We start from the raw sequence: 21016 nt of genomic DNA on the forward strand, positions 1-21016 counted from the left end.
AACCCAGTCCTTTGTAATCCCCACACTTAGTTGTCACTAAGTATTTAATTTCTGCAGAGTATCACTGATGACTCCATCACCACAAATGTATAAAATTTCTCAAGTAAAGCATTTAGAAATTAGAAGTTAAAAGTCTTTTGCTGTGGATTTTTTTTCCTTGCTTAATACAATGTCTTTACACACTGCACTTGGAAGCTGATTTTGTTGTAAAATAATTTTGTGCAATCAGTCTAAATCTAAAGTACTGCTGTAAAAACGGGGTATCTAGAAATATAAACAAGTTTGACTGCAATGCTTGCTTTCAAACGCCTGAAAGAATTTGCTACGTAGGTGGCCTGTAAAGACTCTGGTCTTTGTGAATTGTTTCCACATCTACAGCTTTACTGCTTGAGGCTTTGTTTGGTTTTATTTTGATTTTTGTTTTACTCTAATGGGACCTGAAACAATCTTGATATTAATTTGAGAACAGACCAAACATCTCTTAGAGTCAGTGACCAATCTTTCCACCAGCACACACAACAAGGATCAGGCCCAGAGTCAGCATGTGCATACAATCTGATCTGATGCAATCACTGCCTTTTCCTGTCAGCCATTTGTTAAATGTGTTTGTTGAGTATTGTGGTACCTGTGAGAAGGACCCATAGGAGAATTCAAAAGATCTACTATGTCTGTAAAATAACTTGTATGTACAAGGTTCCGTAAATTTGGAGCTGCAGATGCAAAATGCTTTGAGGCAGGAAATCCCAGTGTCTCCGTATGTATGCCATCTAGCAAAAACAGCCCTAAAAAGTTCTGTGGTACTGAGATACTAATGGAATACACAATATAATAAATAACATGAAAAAACTTTTGAGTTCTATGTCTGCTGTCAACAAGATAAAGAAATCCTATTTTCAAACCCAGAGAGGTTCCAAATCCCTAACTTTGAACAGAAGTGCATACAAACCAATTTTTAGGCAATCTCTCTTCTCCCACCCAATCATTTCTTTATTCCTGCGGTTTACACTCCCCAGCAATGCTAGCGAATTGCTCAACCATTTGCTAAAATGAGTCGTCAGTATTAAACTCCACTACATAAAAAGTTCCCTCACTGGAAAAGAGGTCAGATGTTTAATTCATTCTCCCCTAGAGAAGGTTAAAAAACACACATTATCAAATAAGAAACTAATTTACACTAGCATGCTCTAGCTGACTAATCTCTTGCTAATCTTGGCCTAAGTGCTAGACTTCAAGGCACAGAACCGATAGCAACCCTCCAGTATCTAGAGGGGGCCTACAAGAGAGCTGTAAAGGGCCTTTGACAAGAGCAGGTAGTGATAGGACAAAGGGAAATGGCCTTAAACTGAAAACATGGCAGGTTTAGTTTAGATAATATGGTAATTTTTTTACTGTGAGGATGGTAAAGCACTGGAACACAGAGGTTGAGGATGCCCCATTCCTGGCAATGCTCAAGGCCAGGCTGGATAAGGCTTTTAGTAGTAACCGGCTCTAGTGAATGGTTGCATGCCCACGGCACTTGGGGTGGAACCAGACAATATTTAAGATCCCCTCCAACCCAAACCATTTTATGATTCTATGTTTACACCCTCACAGAAAGCTCATTTACTCCTTTGTGTCTGAGATGCTAACACATTGGTTCTGGACAGAAGTCCAAGTAAGCAGCCTGAGGGAAACATCACCATGGCTGTAACATCAACTGCATTTGTAGCCCCAGCTTAAATCAGCCCAGGCTAACCAAAAAAAACATTTTTTTCCACACCTGCTCCTTATCCTAATACACATTCATGATGCAGCTATCATCCCAAAAAGTAAACCCCAAAGGTTTGAGACCAGACAGAAAGGAAGATACAACCCACAAACCCATCCACACTCCCAGACACCCTCCCTATGAAGTATAGGAGTGCCTGCATGTGTAAAAACCGCATATTGAAAATCAAGCAAATAATGCACAACTGGGAGAGAAGACCGTAAGCTACAAAGAGTCTGTATAACAAACATGAGACAGAAAATTCAGGGCCAGGTGAAGAAAAAAATTCTGATGCACTCAAGCATGCAATTAAGGCAAGTCATACAGAATACACATCTGTTTTAAGATTGATGGGAGAAATTATACAGACCATTCTTACAACAAAACAAATTATCTACCTACCTGTTTATGCATCTCTATATTCAGCCCATAGGACATCTCGTAATACTAAGAAAAAAGAAAATTACTCTATTAGACCTTGCAATTGTGAAAACTATTTTGAAATTCACTTTGACTGAAACAAAATCTGTACAAAGACATACAGACTTACACACACTTATTTGCCTTGAAGAGTTCCTGGAATTGCAAAGAGTACATTTCAGAATGAACTATTTTTTTTTTTCTTTATCTACATTGTTTCATGTCACGTTTACAAAGAGTAGCTGTAAAATAAGGCAAAAACAGACAACAAAAAAATCATGAAAAATAATCACAAGCAGAGTCAAGGATTAGAACCAGAAAGTGATCAAGATTCTATTCACTAGCACACACAAAACATGCCAAAAAACACCCTAAGTGCTTTAAGCATATAAACATACAGATCAGCAATGTCTAACAGACCGATTATTCAATATTTTAAATATTAAAAAAAGAACATAAAAAAAATTCCTATAATTAAATTGCAGGGATTAAGAAAAAAAAGGGAAAGAGCATGGAAATTCAGGGCCAGAGCAGACACACCAACCTAAGTACATCCTGCTGTGCCTGAGTACTGCAGGGAACTCTGCTCAGTGTGTAATGTTGATACCAAACAATCTCCAAGACTTAGGCATATCAGGCATTAAAATGACAACTGTGAGCCTTACAATTTGCTTGTGCTCTTGCTTAAGATTTTTTCAAGGTTATTTACTCTTTTTGTGTATACAAGAGTATTACTTGTCATGTGCACATGAAAAACGGCTAATCCTTCAAAAATATACAAGAGAAGAGATAGCAAGAGCTCCTCTAGAGTTATCATGATCCATCACACAATTACCTATTTAGAGATGTCTTTCTATGCACATTATTTAACCAGGCAGACCACAACAACTGAGGAAATCCCTTTCACAGCTGAGATCCCTGACAATCTCAATTTAATGAAACAATGATTCAGCTGCCGAAGAGCAACAGTTCTTCTAGGAAGTAGGCTTTGGATTTGCATGCGCTTATGTACAATTTTGTCTTACTCCCATCAAAGAAAAAAATACTATCCCAAACCATTTTACAGAGATATGATCATTTGGACAGCTCAGAAAAAGTGAAAACATCATCCCCAGGTACACTACAGAAGTTGCACACAGCTTGAAAGGGCGGACATGTGATTTGCTAGCATTTAGAAGAAACATCCTCAATTGCTTAAAAGGTTAAAAAGCTAGTTTCACACAGATACTGACTGCTGGAAACAAGTTAAAAGACCCCAGAAACTACTGATATATAATGGAATCACTGATGCAACCTCAACAACAGCAGCGCTTCTACAATCTTCCTGTTCGCCTCCAGCAATCCGAATGTATGTCAGTCTCAGTATACCAGGCTAATAGACATTTTGAATTTGTTATGCAGCTTGCTTACCATGACATAATGTCGCTGCATCTCTGTCTTCTCACTGGCCAGTTTTTCACATTCTAGCTTTAAACTGTTCAAGAGACAAAAAGGAAAAAGCATGGGTACTTCAGAACACTAAAGTAACATTCTCTTGACCACCGGCTGCTCCCCTTTACAAACATTTCTCCACTACCCAAATATAAATGTGTACTCCAGCTCTTGCTTGGGAGTTTAGGATGGAGGTTTACACTCTTCCATTTTCAAGGGATACTATGCAACATCCTCATATCCTAAAAGAACTGCATATATTTATGTGGTATACACAGAAAATTATTTTTCTGACACAAATACTAAACACCAACACTGGTTCACACAAGAAGCACACATCTTTAACAGTTAAGCTTGAGAAGCTGCTAACAAAAAAAAATGTAATTTGGGTTTCAGAGATTTTATTTAAGTGTTTTAGAAACACTTCTTTTACTCGACCCACAGAAGAATCAAATGCACATTACCGCTTCAAGAAGAAAAACTTGTGGATTTGAATTTTTGTTCTTTGCTATTACTGATGAAAGAACTGCAAGTAAAATACTGTGCGTAATTTAATGAATACCGTGGTAACTACTAACACCTCCAGTGTTTGTTTTCAGAAGCCCGCTAAACAATCCTGCCAGAAGTCACTTGTCAGTTTGAGGACACAGCGCTGTTCCACCTAAGGATAATGAAATAGCTCGCCGCCTCACTTCCAGGTTATCAGCACTTGACATGTCAATGAAAGGCGCGAGGGGTCGAGCCAAGACAAGATGCCTGTCCTGAGCGGCATTTCGAAGAAAAGCAGAGGACGAGCCCAACCAGACACATATTTTTCTATCAACACCTGCCCTCCCCACCTTCGCACCCAAAAGTAAACAAAAAGACCAAAAGAAACAACAGAAAAGAAAAAAAAAATTAAAAATGAACAACCAAAAAGGGAACGCGGGCAAAACAAGAAAATCTGCTCGCACCGCTGGGCTTGGGGCCCACGGGAGCCCCTCACCCCCAGGGGTCGGGAGCGGAGCGGGGTGCGGAGGAGCCGGCGAGGAGCGCCCGGCCGGGGTGGTTCTGCCCCGCTCCCGGTTCCGCCAGGGGTCCCGCGCCCCCGCCCCGGGCACGGCACTGAAAAGGACGAGAGGAAAGACCGCGCGGAGCTCGGGGAGAGTGGGCAGTTTTACCTGTGGTACTGAGCCTGCAAAAACTGAAACTCCTCCTTAATCCGATCGCAGGATTCTGAAATGGTGAATTTAAAGGGCTGAGCTGGCTGGTGAGGAGCCTGCAAGCAAGGAACAGCAGGTCTTTTTAATCTCCCCCTCTCGCACGGTCACCACCTCCCGCCCGCCGCCTTGGCCCTCGCACCCGGGCTCCGCCGAGGCGCAGCCCCCCAGGTCAGGTCCCCGCTCGTCCGCGGGCGGAGGCGCGATACCCCAAGCGCCACGAGATGCTGCCCCGACGTGTCCGCCGGCGGTGCGGGACCGCCGCTGGAAGAGATGTCGCCCGCTCGGACCCTCCCCACCGGCCGCAGTAGCGGGACGCGGGGCTGGCGCCGGGACCGCCGCGCACCGGGCGAAGACAACTCAAAGAAGCCAACCCCGACCCGGGCAGGCGGCGGCGGCGCGGCGGACAACAATAAGAAAATGGCTACAACTCCGCGGTGCCCGCGCCGGGGCGCTGCCCGCGGGGGCGCCGCCGCCACTCACCGGGTGCCGGGTCTGCGGGTACATCTTGCTCAGGTCGCGGATCATCCACACCGCTTCGCGGGGCGCTGGCGGCCGGAGCGGCGGGGATCAGGGCTGCAGGCGCGTCGGCGGAGACGGCGGGCAGGGACGCCCCGGCCCCGCCGCCCCGGGGCTGGCGGGGCACCGCCGGCAGCAGCGAGGCGCGACGGCGGCGGCGTCCGCGACGCTCGGGGGCCGCTGCCACATCCCCCGGGGGCGGTCAGCGGGCGAAGCCGGCCGGTTCTCCCCAGCGCCGCCGCCGCTCCGCGGGCTCCGGCGGGCTGCGAGCCCCGTGCGGCGGAGGGCGAGGTGGAGGAGGGCGGGGAAAGCCCCTCCGCCGGCGCCGCCGCGCGCTCCACCGGAGATCCCCCCCCCCGGCAGTTTCCCACCCCTCCTGAAAACTTTTACTGCTGCTGCCGGCGGCTCTCCTGGCGCCGGGCGGAGCGGGGCGCGGGGCCCCGGCGGGGACGGTGGGTGCGGGGGTCCGGCGGCTGCTCCCCTGCCCCGGGGGGGGGGGGGGCGGGGGGGGGCCCTTTTGTGCGGCGGTCCGGTCCTCGCTGCTACCGTCCGCACTGCATCTCCCCCGCTAGTGCTGCTCGACCGCTTTTTTTTTTTTTTTTTTTTTAATTAAAAAAAATTAAAAGAGCGAGAAAGATTTAAAAATGCGATACGGTCCGGGCAGCTTTATTTATGTCTTTTTTTTTTTTTTCTTTCCTCTTTTTCCCTCCGCGCCTTTCGAAACTCCGGGAAGTGGCGGTAGTGGCGACGCGCGGAGCGCAGCTCCGTGCTCGGCTCGTCAGCGCAGCGCGGTGCGGTGCGGTCCGGCCCGGCCCAGCCCAGCCCAGCCGTGTCCTGCCCAGCCCGGTCCAGCCCAGCCGCCGCTCCGCACCGCTCCCACGGCACGCTCTGCCGAAGTGACTCCTTTGACCAAATTTAGCAGCGGCTTGTCATTAACATTCTGATACATATTCACAGCAGCCGGAAGGCCGCCGCCGCGGGGAACCCTGGGAGTCGCAGTCCTCCCGAAGTCGACACCGCACGCATGCAGCCGCTCCGGGGACTTCTTCTCCCATCAAGCACCGCGACGCCGTAAGCCTCTCCCCCCGCGGCCCGCCCATGAAGGGCGGTGGCGGCGACCAATGGGCGGCGGGCTGCCATCAATCTCCGCTCGGCACTAATGCCCATCACTTCGCCGCTGACAAATGGGCGCGCGGGCCCGGGCAGAGGGGCGGCCCCGGACTCTCCCCCACGTGGGGCCCTGACGCACCGCGGGTCCGCACCCAATCAGGAGGCTCCCCGCCGCCTCCCCGCCCGCGCTCGCCCGCCGCCCGAGGCGGGGCCCGCAGATCGCCGGCGTTCCGCGGCGCCGGCGTTCGAACAGGGGAAACATTTGTTCAGCCGTCAATCAAAGTAACGTGGGGCCGGTGTCGGCTGTCGCCGCCGCCGCTCCCGCCGCCGCCTCCTCCTCCTCCTCCGCGTGGGGCGGTGGCACGGCGGGAACGGGGGGCGGCAGGGGGCTCCGCCTCGCGCCCCGCCCGCGGGCACCGCCGGAGACGGGTGCTAATGAGGGGCAACGTCGCCTTAAAAAGGCGGGTGGGGCGCCACCGCTGCCCTCGTGGGTTGGCGGCGGGGACGGGCGGGGGAATTGCCCCTGCGCTGCCCGCCTCGGGGGCGGGGCGGGCCGCTCCCGCCTGCCCTCGGCTCCGCAGGCCGTGCCGTGCCCGCTGGCTTTCCCGGCTCACGCGCTTGCAGGCGGGAGGTTCTCAGGCAGTCCCGCCGGGGCAGTCCCGGCCGCTCGACGGGTCCCCCAGTTCCCGGTGCGGTGCGGTGCCCCGCTAGAGTCGCCGAATGCGACGTGGTTTAAGTTTTGTTGCTTTTTTTTTTTTTTTTTTTTTTTTTTTCTGTCTTTACGGAAGGAGCTTCTCCTTTACTCGAAAAAGTGGTGGCAAGGCACGGGGTGTTCTGCACTCGCAAGAGGAACGCTTCAACACCTGGTAGTTAAGTGCTCCATTGTAACGCCACGTTGGTGTTGGACGGGGCGTTTTGTCCCGCCCTCACAGGGCGGTTGTGCTCTCTGCGCGCTGCACCTTTGGAATATACAGTAAACACACCTGGAAGCGACCTGTGCCGGGGAAAGGACAAGGAACTATGGCTTGGTCTCAGGCAGCTAAAGCTGCAGCAGTCGTGGCTGCTGCGTTTTGCAGGCTGGGGAGCAGGCGTTAGAAAGTGCCTTCCCAGGCCTGAGTGTTGCATGCTTTCTCCAGGGTTGTCACAGAAGAGCTGGAACGTGAACACCTAATTCCACACACACACCCCTGAAAAAAACCCGATTTTGCACACAGTAGTGCTGTGTCCTAAAAAGACCCCAGAACAATTTTTCTGCAGAGCCCTGCTATAGACAATGCTGTGCAGTGACGCATACATGAGGGATAGGCTCATAGATTGGGTTTGGTTTCTTTTTCTTCTCTGTGTCTGTCATGCTTAGATTTGCCTTCAAGCAGTTTGTATTCCTGATGAGCTGCAGTTTAAACCCGCATGCAAAATAGATGTGGTTTAGTCATGTCATTTTTGATGCCTGTATACCAAATCTATAGTCTCAAAACATACACTCAGCAATTAATACCCTAACGATGGTAGCTAAATTATGTATGCTTACAGGTTTGGTTGTAAATTCTCTACTGCCTACAGCTCTGTGGCTGAGGCCTGCAGCTTCTGAGCACCTCGAGGCCTTGATAGGGCATGCCACCAAAGTTTTACCATTGAGGTTTTTCGCTCGTTTAAGTGACCTTCAAGGACTGATCCAGTGGAACAGTCGTGGTAGTAGTGATCTTGAAGATGGTAATGACATCCATCTTCTGCCGATGCCTAGAGGCAAGTGTGCAAGCCTTGTTTTTCTGGAGTTTGTAAACAAAATCTGCTCCCCTATGGTGAGTGCTATGATCACTAACATCTAACAGCAGTTTGTCACAATAGGTTCTTAATCCTTTTGAAGAAAGATTTTGCCTAAAATAGCAAGTGCAAAATGGGCCAAAATATGTCCATCCCTCTCACCTTGTTTTTATACCACCAAAAATATCTACATGTTACGTATTGCAGTACTCAGCCTCCAGCCTACTTGCATGTGTAGTTTCTGCTGTAATTTTCATATTTATCCAGGTCATAATCAGGTTTCCATAGGGATTTAGACCTCTCAATGCTGTTTAAAGATTTTATGGTAAAACACCTGCCTAATTATGAAAATGCTGCTTCTCATGTGTCCAAATCTTCCAGCACCAAAAGTGCTCTAAAGAAATCAATCATGAGCACTGCTCACTAGACAGAGGAGCACTTCTAGCTCCTCTGAAATAGATGACAATCACCATATACCTGGAGCAAATCTTGACATTCAGAGGTATGGCTGCCAAATCTAGAAATGCTTAAGTGGCTGTCACCAAGAGTGTGAAAGTTGTGCGGGAACAGTACAAAACAATTCACTCTGCAGAGCTGCAAGCATCTTTGCAACCTGATGGGTGTTTACAGAGGATATTACTATCAAACCCAAAACATGGAGAAGGATAAGTCAGTTATAAAATAAACAGTTTTTCTGAGGAAACTGAATTCTGAATGTAACAGCAGAATTCATTGTTCCTTGTTGCCCTGCATGAGTTTGGCATTAGGTACAGAGCCTCAGACATAAAGGGAAGAAGGCAAAAGCATACAGCTTTTTGGTCAAAGCAATCTCTGGTCTTCTTGCACTGGTCGGTTTACCAGCAAAGTTCATCGAGGCTTTACCAGTGTTTGACCTTGATTGCCCACTGGCCTTAAGTGAATTTGTATAGCTAAAAGTAAGGCAGAGCTTGGTTTGCAAAGCTTTAGCAAGACGTATATATCCATATAGTTAACTCTTTATGTAACTACTCACTGTCTATTTTTGTAGTTTTGCAGCATTCTGTCAAGATTTGTGAGACTCAGAAGTTTAAGGGAAAGTGTGCTATAACTTGCCACTTTTAAATTATGTGAATTAAGATCAGAATGTCATTGTCATTCTGTTTTCCTATCTTTTGTCACTTCTGACACGGCTTTGATGGATCTTTAAATATGGGCTGTTTTGTATCTAAAGTTCCTTGTTTTTTCCTTCTTTTATGAAAAACCTTTTGTGCTAGGTTATATAACCTGTACTGTTACCTAGAAAGTGGAGAAGCTAGATTTTAAATGTTTTACACATATTGCTGAAGATTTTTCATAAGTGAATTGACTGCAAGAAATATTTAGGCAGTTTTGTATGCACAGAAAGTGTGCTGAGTTTTGACTGGTGTAGAAAAACCCTTATGAAATATCTCAGAGGAGCCAGAAGTTGCAAAACATCACATCCATCCTTTTGTCAAGAAAGGCAACTGGTTATTTCAGTCCTAGTAGTTCAGAACTATCCTGCTTTTGTTTACATTCAAAATTTAGAGTCTGAAGTGAACAGAACAATGTGTGCTTATATATGTACTTTATTGAATAAGTGAAAAAACCACTCTTTTCCAGCTCAGGTTTTCTGTCCCACTTTCAGACTCCTGTGATTTTTTTTTTTTTTTTTTTCCAGCCACATCATAGCCTTAGTAAAGATTTTATCAGCAGTAAAGGGTCCCGATCCTGAGGCTGTTTTATATGTAACCCTACATATTCCCTGTCTGGAATGACTGTAGCTGAAGACCAAGACAGTTGTGCCTAGCACTGCAACTTATTACAGTTTATTTTGGGACCAAGTTACAAGGTCACCATACTTTGTCAGCTGTATACACACACACACACACACACACACACACACACACACACACACGCACAGAGACTCACAAAAATAAAGTGTTAAACTGATAATCAGTTCCAAATGCCCTGGAGTAGATCTTATATCTCTACACATATTTAAGTTCACTGTGTAGCAAGTGTGTTAGCTTTTAGAGAGATAAACTCAATGGGGTCGTTAGTTGAATTGAAAGTAAGTTTTCTCCGCTTAAAAATTTTAATTATGGTGTTAAGTCAGGTTCTACTGGTAGAAGTATGTAACAGCATGACACACAGTTTATGATCTGGTATTTTACAAGTGCTATCAAGTGACCCTGTCTCAGCAAGTTTTTAAAACACTCCCTACCTACTATTAGTCATTAGTGACCTTAGGAATATATTGTTGCTGGTAAGCACATTAAGAGAATTTATGATACTATGTATAATGCAATGATTTATATGCCAATTTATATGTAGCTCCCTTGCAAAACAAGAATTGTTCTAAATTATTTTTCATTGAAGTCTACTTTTTTCTTTTACATTGCCAAAATCATGCTTTATTTGGTTCTTTTATAGGCATTGGTGGTTTAGAGTTAAGAACTTACTTTACTTCTGCTTGCTTCACTACATGCAGAATTCTTACCATGACACAGTTCTGCTTACAAAAACTGCACTTGGGATGTGGCAGGAAAACCTAGAGTACACTGATGTTCTTTTCTGCAGGAAGAATAATAGTTCAGTTATTCTGTACTGGAAGCTGGATTTGAAAACTTACATGGTGCAAAATAGCTCAGACAGATATTTGAAATGAAAATAAGTTTTCCTAGTCAGTGCTTCTTTCTGCATTAAAATCTGTGAACTAGTAGTAATGAATATTTTTATCCATGGCCAAACCACAACAAATTCTTTGGGAGGAAAACTTAAACTCTCTTAGAGGAGTCTCATAAAGTCTTATGCTATCATTAATTTGTGTTTAAGCCTTTTTATAATGTTCAATATTTGAGTGCTACCTAGTCAAGCAACTTAAGTCCTGAGGTCAACCTGAAATGTTTTCTAAATGCATATAGCTGTAAGGCTGCTTATTCCATATTTTGTGGTAATACTCTTAGTTGTGTTGAACATTAAATGAATGCAATAAGGCTTGAACTGACAAAACTGGACCTGAAAAAAAGCATTTTCTTACAGTTATACCTTACAGTCAGATTATGACTACATCATAAATTATACCCCTGATAAGATTACAGTGTTTCTTACCACATTTATTCATAGGAAATGCCTTAGTCTCAGTAACTTAAAATCCACCAGTTGATTTGCAGTATCAGATACAAAATTTTCTTAGCTCCCAGAAAACTAGTCAGATGGTTTCATAAGAAAATATATGGGCTGGTCTAAGTGCTAAAATCCAGAGTTACAACAAGGAAGAAGTCAACCATTCACACAACACAGCCTCCCTTGAATTGACCCCCAGGATAAGAACAAGGATTTCCTCATCATGAGTGATAACTATAGTAGAACACATGGCTTATCATTCTACCTCACCTTTCAATATCTCTAACCAGGTTTCAGTGCTTACTGCAATGTTAGGAGCTTGTTAACCATATTAGAAGATGAGGTGAATGGACTTAGCATGCCTTCCTGCTACTCAAGATGCAGTCTGTGGCCTTGAAAGTAAAGAAAGTTCTCCCAGCCCTTGCAATACCATGAACAAATGTCACTATTTAGTCTCTGGTACATACTAATTATTAAATAAATCCAATTCTTTAACTCTTTAACTCAGGTGTTCCTAGGTGCAATAAATATTCTTCCACAGTTTTCAAAACTTTAGCTTTTCAAAAGTAAATAACTAAGTTGAAAAGGGGGTTTTTGTCATATAATTTTGATGAAAGAGAAACCACCAGTTTGGAACTTAACATTTTCAAATTATTTATGTTTTGACATTCTATAGAACTGTACAAACCAATTTAATTCTACAAGTTCAATGTGCTTTAAGTAGGATGGGGAAAGGGTACTTTATAGTGAAGGATAAGAGGCCAAAAGAAAGAAAAATAATTTTAAATGGGTATAGTATGTCTGTAGCTTAACGTTGTTTATAGTGGCTCTATTAGCATTAACTGTGGCAAAACTAAGTAAACGAGCAGCACAAAAATATTATCTAAGACAAAACCTCAAAAAATATTTTTAACTTATTTTCAGAGTGTAAATAAGATTTTGTGCCTTTCCTTTTCTCATCCTATACTGCAAATTTCCTAGTTGCTATGAAAAGGTGAAGACACCATTTCTTTTTATTTTCAATTATATATTAAAATTGAATTGCTTGATGTCATTTTACTGCAGACTCCACCAGCACAGAAATCAGGAGTTAAGATCTATGTGTTGTGAAGCAGCTTTATTTCCTTCAGACCTTCCATAGGAGCATCATTCAGAATAAAGGTGTGCACACCTCTTATAGTAGCTACGGAATTAGTATGTGATACAGATACATGTGTTTAGCAGAGACTGAATTCAGCAAATAGCTGCTGTAAATATATTTTTTCTTCTAAACTCATGGAAAACTCTAATTCTATGGCAGTGTGTTTTTATCTGATGAACAACCAGAATTATTTTCTAAATACACTTTTGCTTCCTAAGGAACATAAAGAAGAATTCCACTCCAGTTGTTATTCAGAATTGAAGTAGTGGAGATGATGTACTTCAAGTAAGTCTGTTAGTTGAAATGCGAGTTTCCTGTCTTAAGGTGCAAGCAGTTTTGAATTTTTAGTGTATTTTAGCACTGAAACTTTTGAACAGTATGTGGATTTTGAGAATCACTGAACAAATTCTGCTTCTATTTCTGTGTTTAATGGATTAATCTAGAGTGACCCTGTATGGACAGGGTAATATTCATGACCTGGATCTGAACATATCCATGGAGTCATTTCTTCAAGAAAATGGTCAACATTAGGGTTTTGTGGCTTATATGCATATTTTGCAGTGATGCAGAGAAACATTGCCAAAACATCAGATTATGTCAAAGCCACATATGAGGTTACCTTTCTGTTACTCCTGCTCATGTAGGTTTGGAGAGTTGAGAGTTCATGCTCTCCTGTGTTACAGCCTTGTCTTTCCTGTCCTTGGCACATTTTTCTTTCCTGCCCCAATACAAAAGAGAAGCCCAGCAGGGACTCCAAAGTATCTTCTATGGAATGGAGAGCCATTGTCACTCCTCTGGAATAGAGAAGAGTGGGTTCTGTAAGTGGAAAAAGACTCTGTTCTAAGTATGCTTTATAGCTGGGGTCAGTCTGATTTCCATGAAAACTGAATTCAAACAGTGCAGTTCTCTTCACTGGGTACTGACAAATGGACATTCACAAACCATAACTAAAGAAAGTAATGAGGAAATGGTTGTTATTTGAATGACTCCTATTTGTATAACTGGGTATGTGTGCAGTGATTGTCTCTTGAGGTACTCCAGGTATCAGCCAGCCCTTTAACCCACACCTGTCTGAAAGGTAAACAATGACATTTTGTTCCTGATAACAAATCCTTTCAATAGGGCAATCTCATGAACCTCTGTAAAGTTTAGTTAAGGAAACAAGGAATGGAGATTTACTCCCTACTTGCTTATAGTTCAAGTGACTCCATCAGGTTATATAGCACTGCTTTGGATGAACGCTAGTATAAAAGAGAGAAAGGATAAAACCCACAGGGTCAAACTGATTTGGGCTAAATTTGAGGGGCAATTAAATTGCTTATTTTCTGAATAACTTGCAAGATATATTGGGTTGAACTTGATGTGAGCTTGCTGAAAACAAAACAGTAATTTACTAAACAAACTTCTTTTATGACTTTTTTTCCCCCCTTAAATTTTAAAACAGCACCTGACATAACAGAGAAAGAGGGATAAAGTTGAAGATAACAAATTAGTAGTATCTTGTTTAAGAACAGTCAGTCACTTCTTTCAATCAAAACCACACTAACATGTGTCCTGTTCAAATAAAAATTACTAGACTAGAACCAAACACTAAAAAGTAATTGATAATAGATTTTTTCAGACCCACTCGTCCATCAAATGTGTCACTTCTCCATAATACTTTATTAGCCCTTTTTGCATCAAAATTAAGAAATTTGGCAGAAAATAAACACTCTTGCTTTCCAGCTGGTCCTCAGAGTTCAGAAGGGTTGGGTGTGAACTGGACATAATTTCTGATTAGAACTAATTTGGCACTAATATCTGTGGTCACATTCATCATAGGATGTTCCATGACCACAGATTCACAAATAATGTGGTTTACTAATTCAATGCTATAGGTCAGATCATGTTCAATAAAAACTTGTGCAGTCACAGATTCATGAATAGTGTGATGAACCAATCTGGGTCTATAGGTCTGGTCATATTATTCAAGAACACTGGGAACAAAGCTAAATGAATATTGCAGTTTATTAAAGCAACATCCAGATTTGGAATTGCTGTTGAAAAGTGCATTAGCTGGGATAGAACTCTTAACAATAACAGTAATATTGTGTTAACCTGGGTAATAATAATTAGAAACTTACCAAGAAGGCATCCCTCCTCAAAAAAAACAGGGAGGAGACTAGCCAGGCCTCTGTCTCAGGTCTTGTTGATTTTCCTCCTAAGTGAAATTTCTACCCTTCTTATATACATTGCAATCTTATTCCCCTCCTCCTGTGCTATATGTAGCAGATACAGATGGGGAGTTGTGTAAAATAATAATACATGTCCTATCATGTAATTAATTGAGCTTGTTAACATATGCAGAGTGTGCATTTTACAATTCAAATAACTCTTAGTGAGGCAAAAGTTAACTTTTCTTTGTTATGTTGTCCTTCAAAGTTCCAGTCATTGGACTCTGCCATTCTGTCATTCTTCAAAGCCAAAACAGGACCATCCTCCTGTCTCCACAGGACTTCCTCCTTCAGTCAGTTCATCCCTTCTTGATATTAACTGTGCAGATCTCCATTTGCAAAGATAACACAGAGAGTACACAGTGTAGGCCCTAGATAGTAAGCCGTAGCCCTTTCCTAGCTCCTTGGTCATCATCTCACTCACCTCCTAAGGAAAGATCTTTAAAAGTCATTGTGTGCACTTAAAGTGTCCCTGTCCCAGTTTATAATGATTGTCTTTTAGATTGGATTTGTTTTGTTATTTAATTGCATTCTCTTATGCTGTGCATCTTTAGACAGTTGCTGGAAATTTTTGCAGCTCTTAAACAAAGAATCATTTGTGCTATATCAGCTTGCATTTTCCTTGGATTGTGTTGTGCTGGTGTCCTTTCACTGACTTCAGCAGCGACTATTGTAGTCATAGCTTCACTAAGTAGACTGTAACAAACAGATTCCTTGGTCCTTTCTCTATGTTGTTTCTTATCAACTGATCTGTGGGAAATGTACTTTATGTTGTTAAGGCATATGTGCTAATATAAACAATAAATTACCTTAACTGGAGGAAGCTTTGAGACTCCTAATACAGTAACCCAGCAGAAAACTTTATGAAAGTTGTGTGCCTACCAAACTCCATGGATATTTTTGTTTAAATGCCCTGCACTTATTTTCTACACCAGCCTTTTACAATTGGCTTTACCAAACAGATACTATGAGAAATGCTCTGTAATTTCTTAATATGAGATGACAAGAGAGAGGTAAATACTGAATTCATTCAATTGCATTGATGTATTTCTATTTTTCCCTACAGTTGAAAGAACAACAGTGAACACAATTGTAGAAAGATTATTGCTCTGAATTAGAGAGCAGTGTGAACACATCTATTGTACTAGTTTTGTGTGGTCTACTAATGATAACTGTCAAATTGCAGACTGCAGTATAGTTAAGAGGTCAAGTACTGGAGTGCTAATTGATTCATACAGAAGTGCTTTGGATTCTAATGTTTAGAATGCTATTTCATATAATAAAGTGCTAGAGCTCACAACTTGTGTCACGAGAAGAATGCAGATTCTCATGACAGTGCAGGACTAGAAGCATTTTAAGCAGGAAGAGCTGATGATGGAGGCGCAGTTCCGGTAACAGTATCTAGAAGCACACTTGAACAAAGATCATCCACACCCCCCTCCAATAAGATGTGCATTGTCTCTGGACCCTCAGGGAGAAGTCTGTAGTCACGTGCTGTCTATAGTACATTCTTTCACTTTGGAAATACTATTAATTGATACTATGTTTGCAAGTGAAAAAGTTCATCACCTACTTCCTGCTCTGGAAACTAAAGCCGCTGCTCCCCTCCCCCCCCCCCACCCAAGAAAGAATTTTAGAGCTACTCCACCTAGGGTTAATTAACTTAAATGGAATAACCTCAGCCCGAAGTCTGATCTGTCAAACAAGAATGTTTAAATCTTTGAATTGGGTAGCAAAACAAAGTGAGGATCAAATAAATTGGTAGTAAAAGTTTGATACTAGCTTCACCACTCACTGTATGGCTATAGACAATTTATTTTCAGTTTGGTTAAGGAAAATACTTGCTGTAATTGGCATTAGTACAAGGCTGTGGAATCTGTAAATTATTTCTTATATTTCAGAAAGAGGCTGCAAGGTTAGCATATGTAAATTCAGGAACCCCTGCAAAGGCATGCAATTTGTATGCCACTTGGCTTTAACAGAGATTCAGGGATTTTTTGGACATCAAAACTTGTTCTAGTCTCACAATAACTACAAATCTGAAAGTGCTTGAAAAGGAGCACTGGGAAACTCTGATCTGATAGTTGAAACTGGGTCCATAAAATGCTTTAAGCATTAGCTCAACTTTGAGTCCATGAGTTGTACTATAAATTCAGTGGAGCTAATCACTAGATTACAGTTAAGTTCATGCCTAAATGCTTTGCTGGACTTCTAGCAGATTTTTAGGTTTATGATTTAGGTTTTCAAATTTGCTGAGGTCAGATCTCCTGGTTTAGGAACTTACAATCTAGCTGAAAGTGGTGGACATAGACTTCTGTGAAAGTCAAACTGGGGCAAGAGATCTCTCAAGATTTAGAGGTGCCATCACTTATCTAGAAACTGACTAATTCCTATTTAGTTGTCTAAACTTTTCAAATTCTATTGTGTATGACTCATATTTTTTGTAGCTCATTTTATTTTTCTCAAGGCTAAAATCTATAGTGCTATAAACCACCATGCCTCAGGCAACTGCAATGAGGCTACTACATGTTACATTTCTGATGTTCTCTCTCCTGCTCAACACTACTTTTAACATCAGCTTTATCACTTGTAGTACAGTACACAAGAAATGCATGTGAAAATATATTCTGCATCTTCCGCTTAGGGAGCAGTTTCAAATTAATTGCAAGGAGCCTGTTGGAGATAACGGGCACTACTGAATCGTGCATATTGCTCTGAAGAACTGGGCTTATAGTCTGGGTTTTAAAGCTGAAAAATAAGGCTTTCACTTTAAAGTAGATATTTGGGTGTTTATCTCCATAAAAACAAATCTCTGCATAGCCATAAGGTTTCAGGTGTAATTTAAAACAATATAAGGTAACATGTATAGTATTTTGGGTAAAAACAATCCTCTGGAGCTTCAACTAACACCATTTCAAGCAACGGTCTGAAATTTACTATCACAGGTCAATATTCAAAAGATGGGTGGTTTATTTGTACTAGAGGTTGCTTTGTTTCCTATTGAATGGGTAAAGGGTGAACATCTGTGATACAGGAAGATTTTTTACTGAAAAGCTGGTGATTCTTTTTATTAACACATTAAAAATATTGATCATTCAGGATGCTGTAGACAATTTCTCAGTTTTTTTTGATTAGCTTATGGGAATACATTATTTACATTCAATATGACAGTTTAGTTTTTTAGAATTGCGCAGTATGGCCACAATAAATTAAAATTTGTTTCAGTCTTTTGGGATAAAGGGTTTTATTATTATCCTAAACAATAGAACAACAGTTTTAACAGAATAGGTTTTTTTTCTCCCAATAGCAGTCTCATTTGAATGTTTTCATTTATCAAAGCATTTCATGTTTACTTAAAAAACACATTTTCTGCTCCCTAGAGAAGTCCATTATGTACTCAATAAAGGCTGAACATCAGAAAAAATGTACCCAGTGACAGAGTAAAATCCAGGAAAAACTGTTCTCATTTTGTTTTGGTAGATACATGTTGTTGAATGTTAGTGATATAAATTTTTTGCCTACATTAACACAATTCCTTTTGTGGTCATCTGAATAACATACATTTTATTTGATTAAAAAGATACCACACTATGTATTGTAATATTAAAATCTTAGATATTTTAGCTGAAGAAAAGTAGAACTTTGGAGAACCATGATCCTTTTTACCAGTGAAACTACCTGAGAAGTCACATATGACTAAACTGGAATTAGAGCATTTTCTTAATAGCTAATTTGATAAAATCCAGATAGTTTAGGTATGACTTAAGCTTTGCCTGAGTGGATAATGGCATTGTTCATTAATGAACAGCAAATCTACACAACATCTTAGGACAGGGATTGAAAAATTCTATATCTGTATGAAATTACAGAAGAAATTCAGAGAGCTAAAATCAAATTATTAGAACTGGAACATTGCCAAGATCCTTGGGTTAACTTCTCTGTTCTTTTCAGAAGTTATATATTAGATCCCATTTCTTGTCTGTCTGTACTGTACATTTCCTCTATTTTTTTTTTTTAATTCTGATTTTTTTTTTAATCTTTTTTTCTTTTTAAGAGAATCACTGTTTCTGTGGCTGGACACGTATATGTGTAAAGACATGTAGGTATTCATGGTCTTCAGTACTTGAGAAACTTGTATTTAAACAATTCTTCTAGTTTAAAAAATGCTATCACGGAGAAGTTTCCAGGGCTCTAGTAGGCAAGCTGAAATGAGCAGGTCAATACTAACATAATTTTATATCACCTGTAAAAACATAGCATGAAGTCCTTCGCTCTGTCAGGTCCTCAGTAAAACTCTTGATGACATTGGTGAAGGGAGGATTTCAGCATGACACTTTAGGTGCTTATAATTTTAACACCAACCTTTCAGTACTTGGTATTTTTATTATATTCTCAGTTTCAAGTTTTGTCATGAAACTCTCAACTTTACTTTTAATAAGTCTGTGCTAGCACCAAATCTACAAAATAGTGTTGGTCCCAGATCCTACTACTAAAGGGTTTCATGCCCTATGATGATGATGCATTTGTGCATTATGTTTTTAGACATGCACACCTTGTATCTTGCTCCCCTGTTAGTTGCTTACATCCATGATCAATTGGCTGAGAACCTGCACAGCTGAAACAGGAGGTGCCTCTGCTCCCAGCTTGCTGTAGCTATGGTATACACATGTACACACACTTTCTGTCTGCTTATAGTTGCCCCAGATACACTAAGCAGTATGTCTGTAGTGGCAGATCTAGAGAAGCTGACATGCGCATTCCACAAAAACCTGAAACTTTCTGAAGTAAATTAGCTGTACATTACTAAGAGAAGCTATATTTAGGACAGTTTAGGCATTTGACACTATTTATTTTTAGATAGTTTTGTCATATTGGCTGTTGTGAACATCAGCATGGCCAAAACAAATCTCCTCTGTAGGCACAGAAGTAGTCACATTGCCAACCACAACTAGAAATACAGGTGCACATAGTACAAATTCAGCTCTAGTAATGCTTTGGAAGAGTACTGAACTGCGCCAAGTACAGTTACAAGTGTGGGTTGGTATGAAAGCAAGATATCAAGGCTCATGCTCCCTTCCTTTAACCTTCTCCACATGCTGGAGACTAGGGAACATAATCAGAGCTGTGGATCTGCCAAAGTGTCGGCAATTTTTTTATAGAGCAGCCTTTGATTCTCTAGTTGCAGAAAAGTTTCAACACAACATTCCTTCTCTGAAGGAAGAAGCTCACGGGGCATCCAAAAAGAATCTGAATGTATTTAAACAGAGGCTACAAGAAATCATCGTTATTTTTACACTAGTAGATAACTTTTTTGCCAAAGTAAAATTTTTTTTAGTGTTTAACATGCAAAATATGGATAGTAGTTACCCCCCATGAGGCTGTTCCTTTTCCCTCAGCTGAAGGAATAGGTGTTTCAGTGCAAACTGGCTATGATGAATATAATCAGCATCCTTAAAAGATTTTCCATCTTAGTACAAACTGTCTTATGAGATTTCATGGGATCAGGAAAATGTTGGTAGAATATGTCTGGTGGCTTTATGTTATTGCATTAATCTCTAGTTTTGTGAGTATGAGGACATTTTGCACCTTTACTGTAAGTCCTTTAAAAAATAAAAGTTCCTTTCATCTTGATGCACTTGTGGAGCCCAGCCAGAAAAACGAGTATATATAATAATGTTTTCCTCTAGCCAGTAATGAAAGCGCAGAGTGTATACAGGAATGCCACTACAAGCTCAGTTCTCTAACCCAAAATAGGTGCTTCCATTTAATCCAGTTATCTGTATACGTATTTTTCCTTTTGTGACAACTGAGAGTATCTCCTTGGAGTGCAATCAGGTTCCTACCACTGATATGCATATCTGAAAGGTCCTGAAGTTTTTAGTGTTCCTCTAGCACATACTTCACTTTTAATTGATACACATCTTAGCCATGAGCACACTCCTGGTTTCTTGTTTAGAGAACAGACAAAATGAAGGATTGAAAACTAAAGAAAAACAGAAGCACAGATTTCTTTATACCTTATTTGAGTGAATGTGTATGGTTCTTTGATCATATCAAAAGAAAACTGTTGATGACATGTGCTGAAAAATAAAACAACATAACATATGGCTGAAAGCATATCAGCATAGTACTTCTGTTTTTACACCAATCTCTACAGAGTTTTTCTAAGGCACATTTGCTAATATTTTAGAAAGTATATTGAAATATTCAAGTTTTTGCTATTTGCTGTTATGTCAGCTTTAGTAAGAACTAATTCTTTTAAGAGTCTACCATTGTCATACAATTTTTTTAACTTTGACAATAAGCTGCTTGCTGCAGAAAGTACTCATTGCAAGCCAAAAATACACTG

General features: G+C 41.5%; 1 protein-coding gene across 4 annotated transcripts in view; it reads right to left on the reverse strand.

The window, feature by feature from the left end:
* Nucleotides 1-5359, reverse strand: part of LOC102102498 (transducin-like enhancer protein 4) — a 98205-nt gene extending 92846 nt beyond the window's left edge. For all 4 annotated transcript variants that reach the window (XM_014252362.2, XM_005522640.3, XM_014252361.2 and 1 more), the window contains exons 1-4: nucleotides 5281-5359; nucleotides 4759-4856; nucleotides 3578-3641; nucleotides 2150-2194 (exon numbers count right to left, since the gene is read on the reverse strand). In XM_014252362.2, coding sequence (XP_014107837.1) covers nucleotides 2150-2194; nucleotides 3578-3641; nucleotides 4759-4856; nucleotides 5281-5325 — 252 coding nt within the window. In that variant the 5' untranslated portion in view covers nucleotides 5326-5359. The remainder of the gene's footprint in view (nucleotides 1-2149; nucleotides 2195-3577; nucleotides 3642-4758; nucleotides 4857-5280) is intronic.
* Nucleotides 5360-21016: the final 15657 nt, after the last annotated feature.

The sequence above is a fragment of the Pseudopodoces humilis genome, chromosome 4 (assembly GCF_049639895.1).
Source record: "Pseudopodoces humilis isolate 2021_Gansu_Grassland_sample_001 chromosome 4, ASM4963989v1, whole genome shotgun sequence".
NCBI classification, from domain to species: domain Eukaryota; kingdom Metazoa; phylum Chordata; class Aves; order Passeriformes; family Paridae; genus Pseudopodoces; species Pseudopodoces humilis.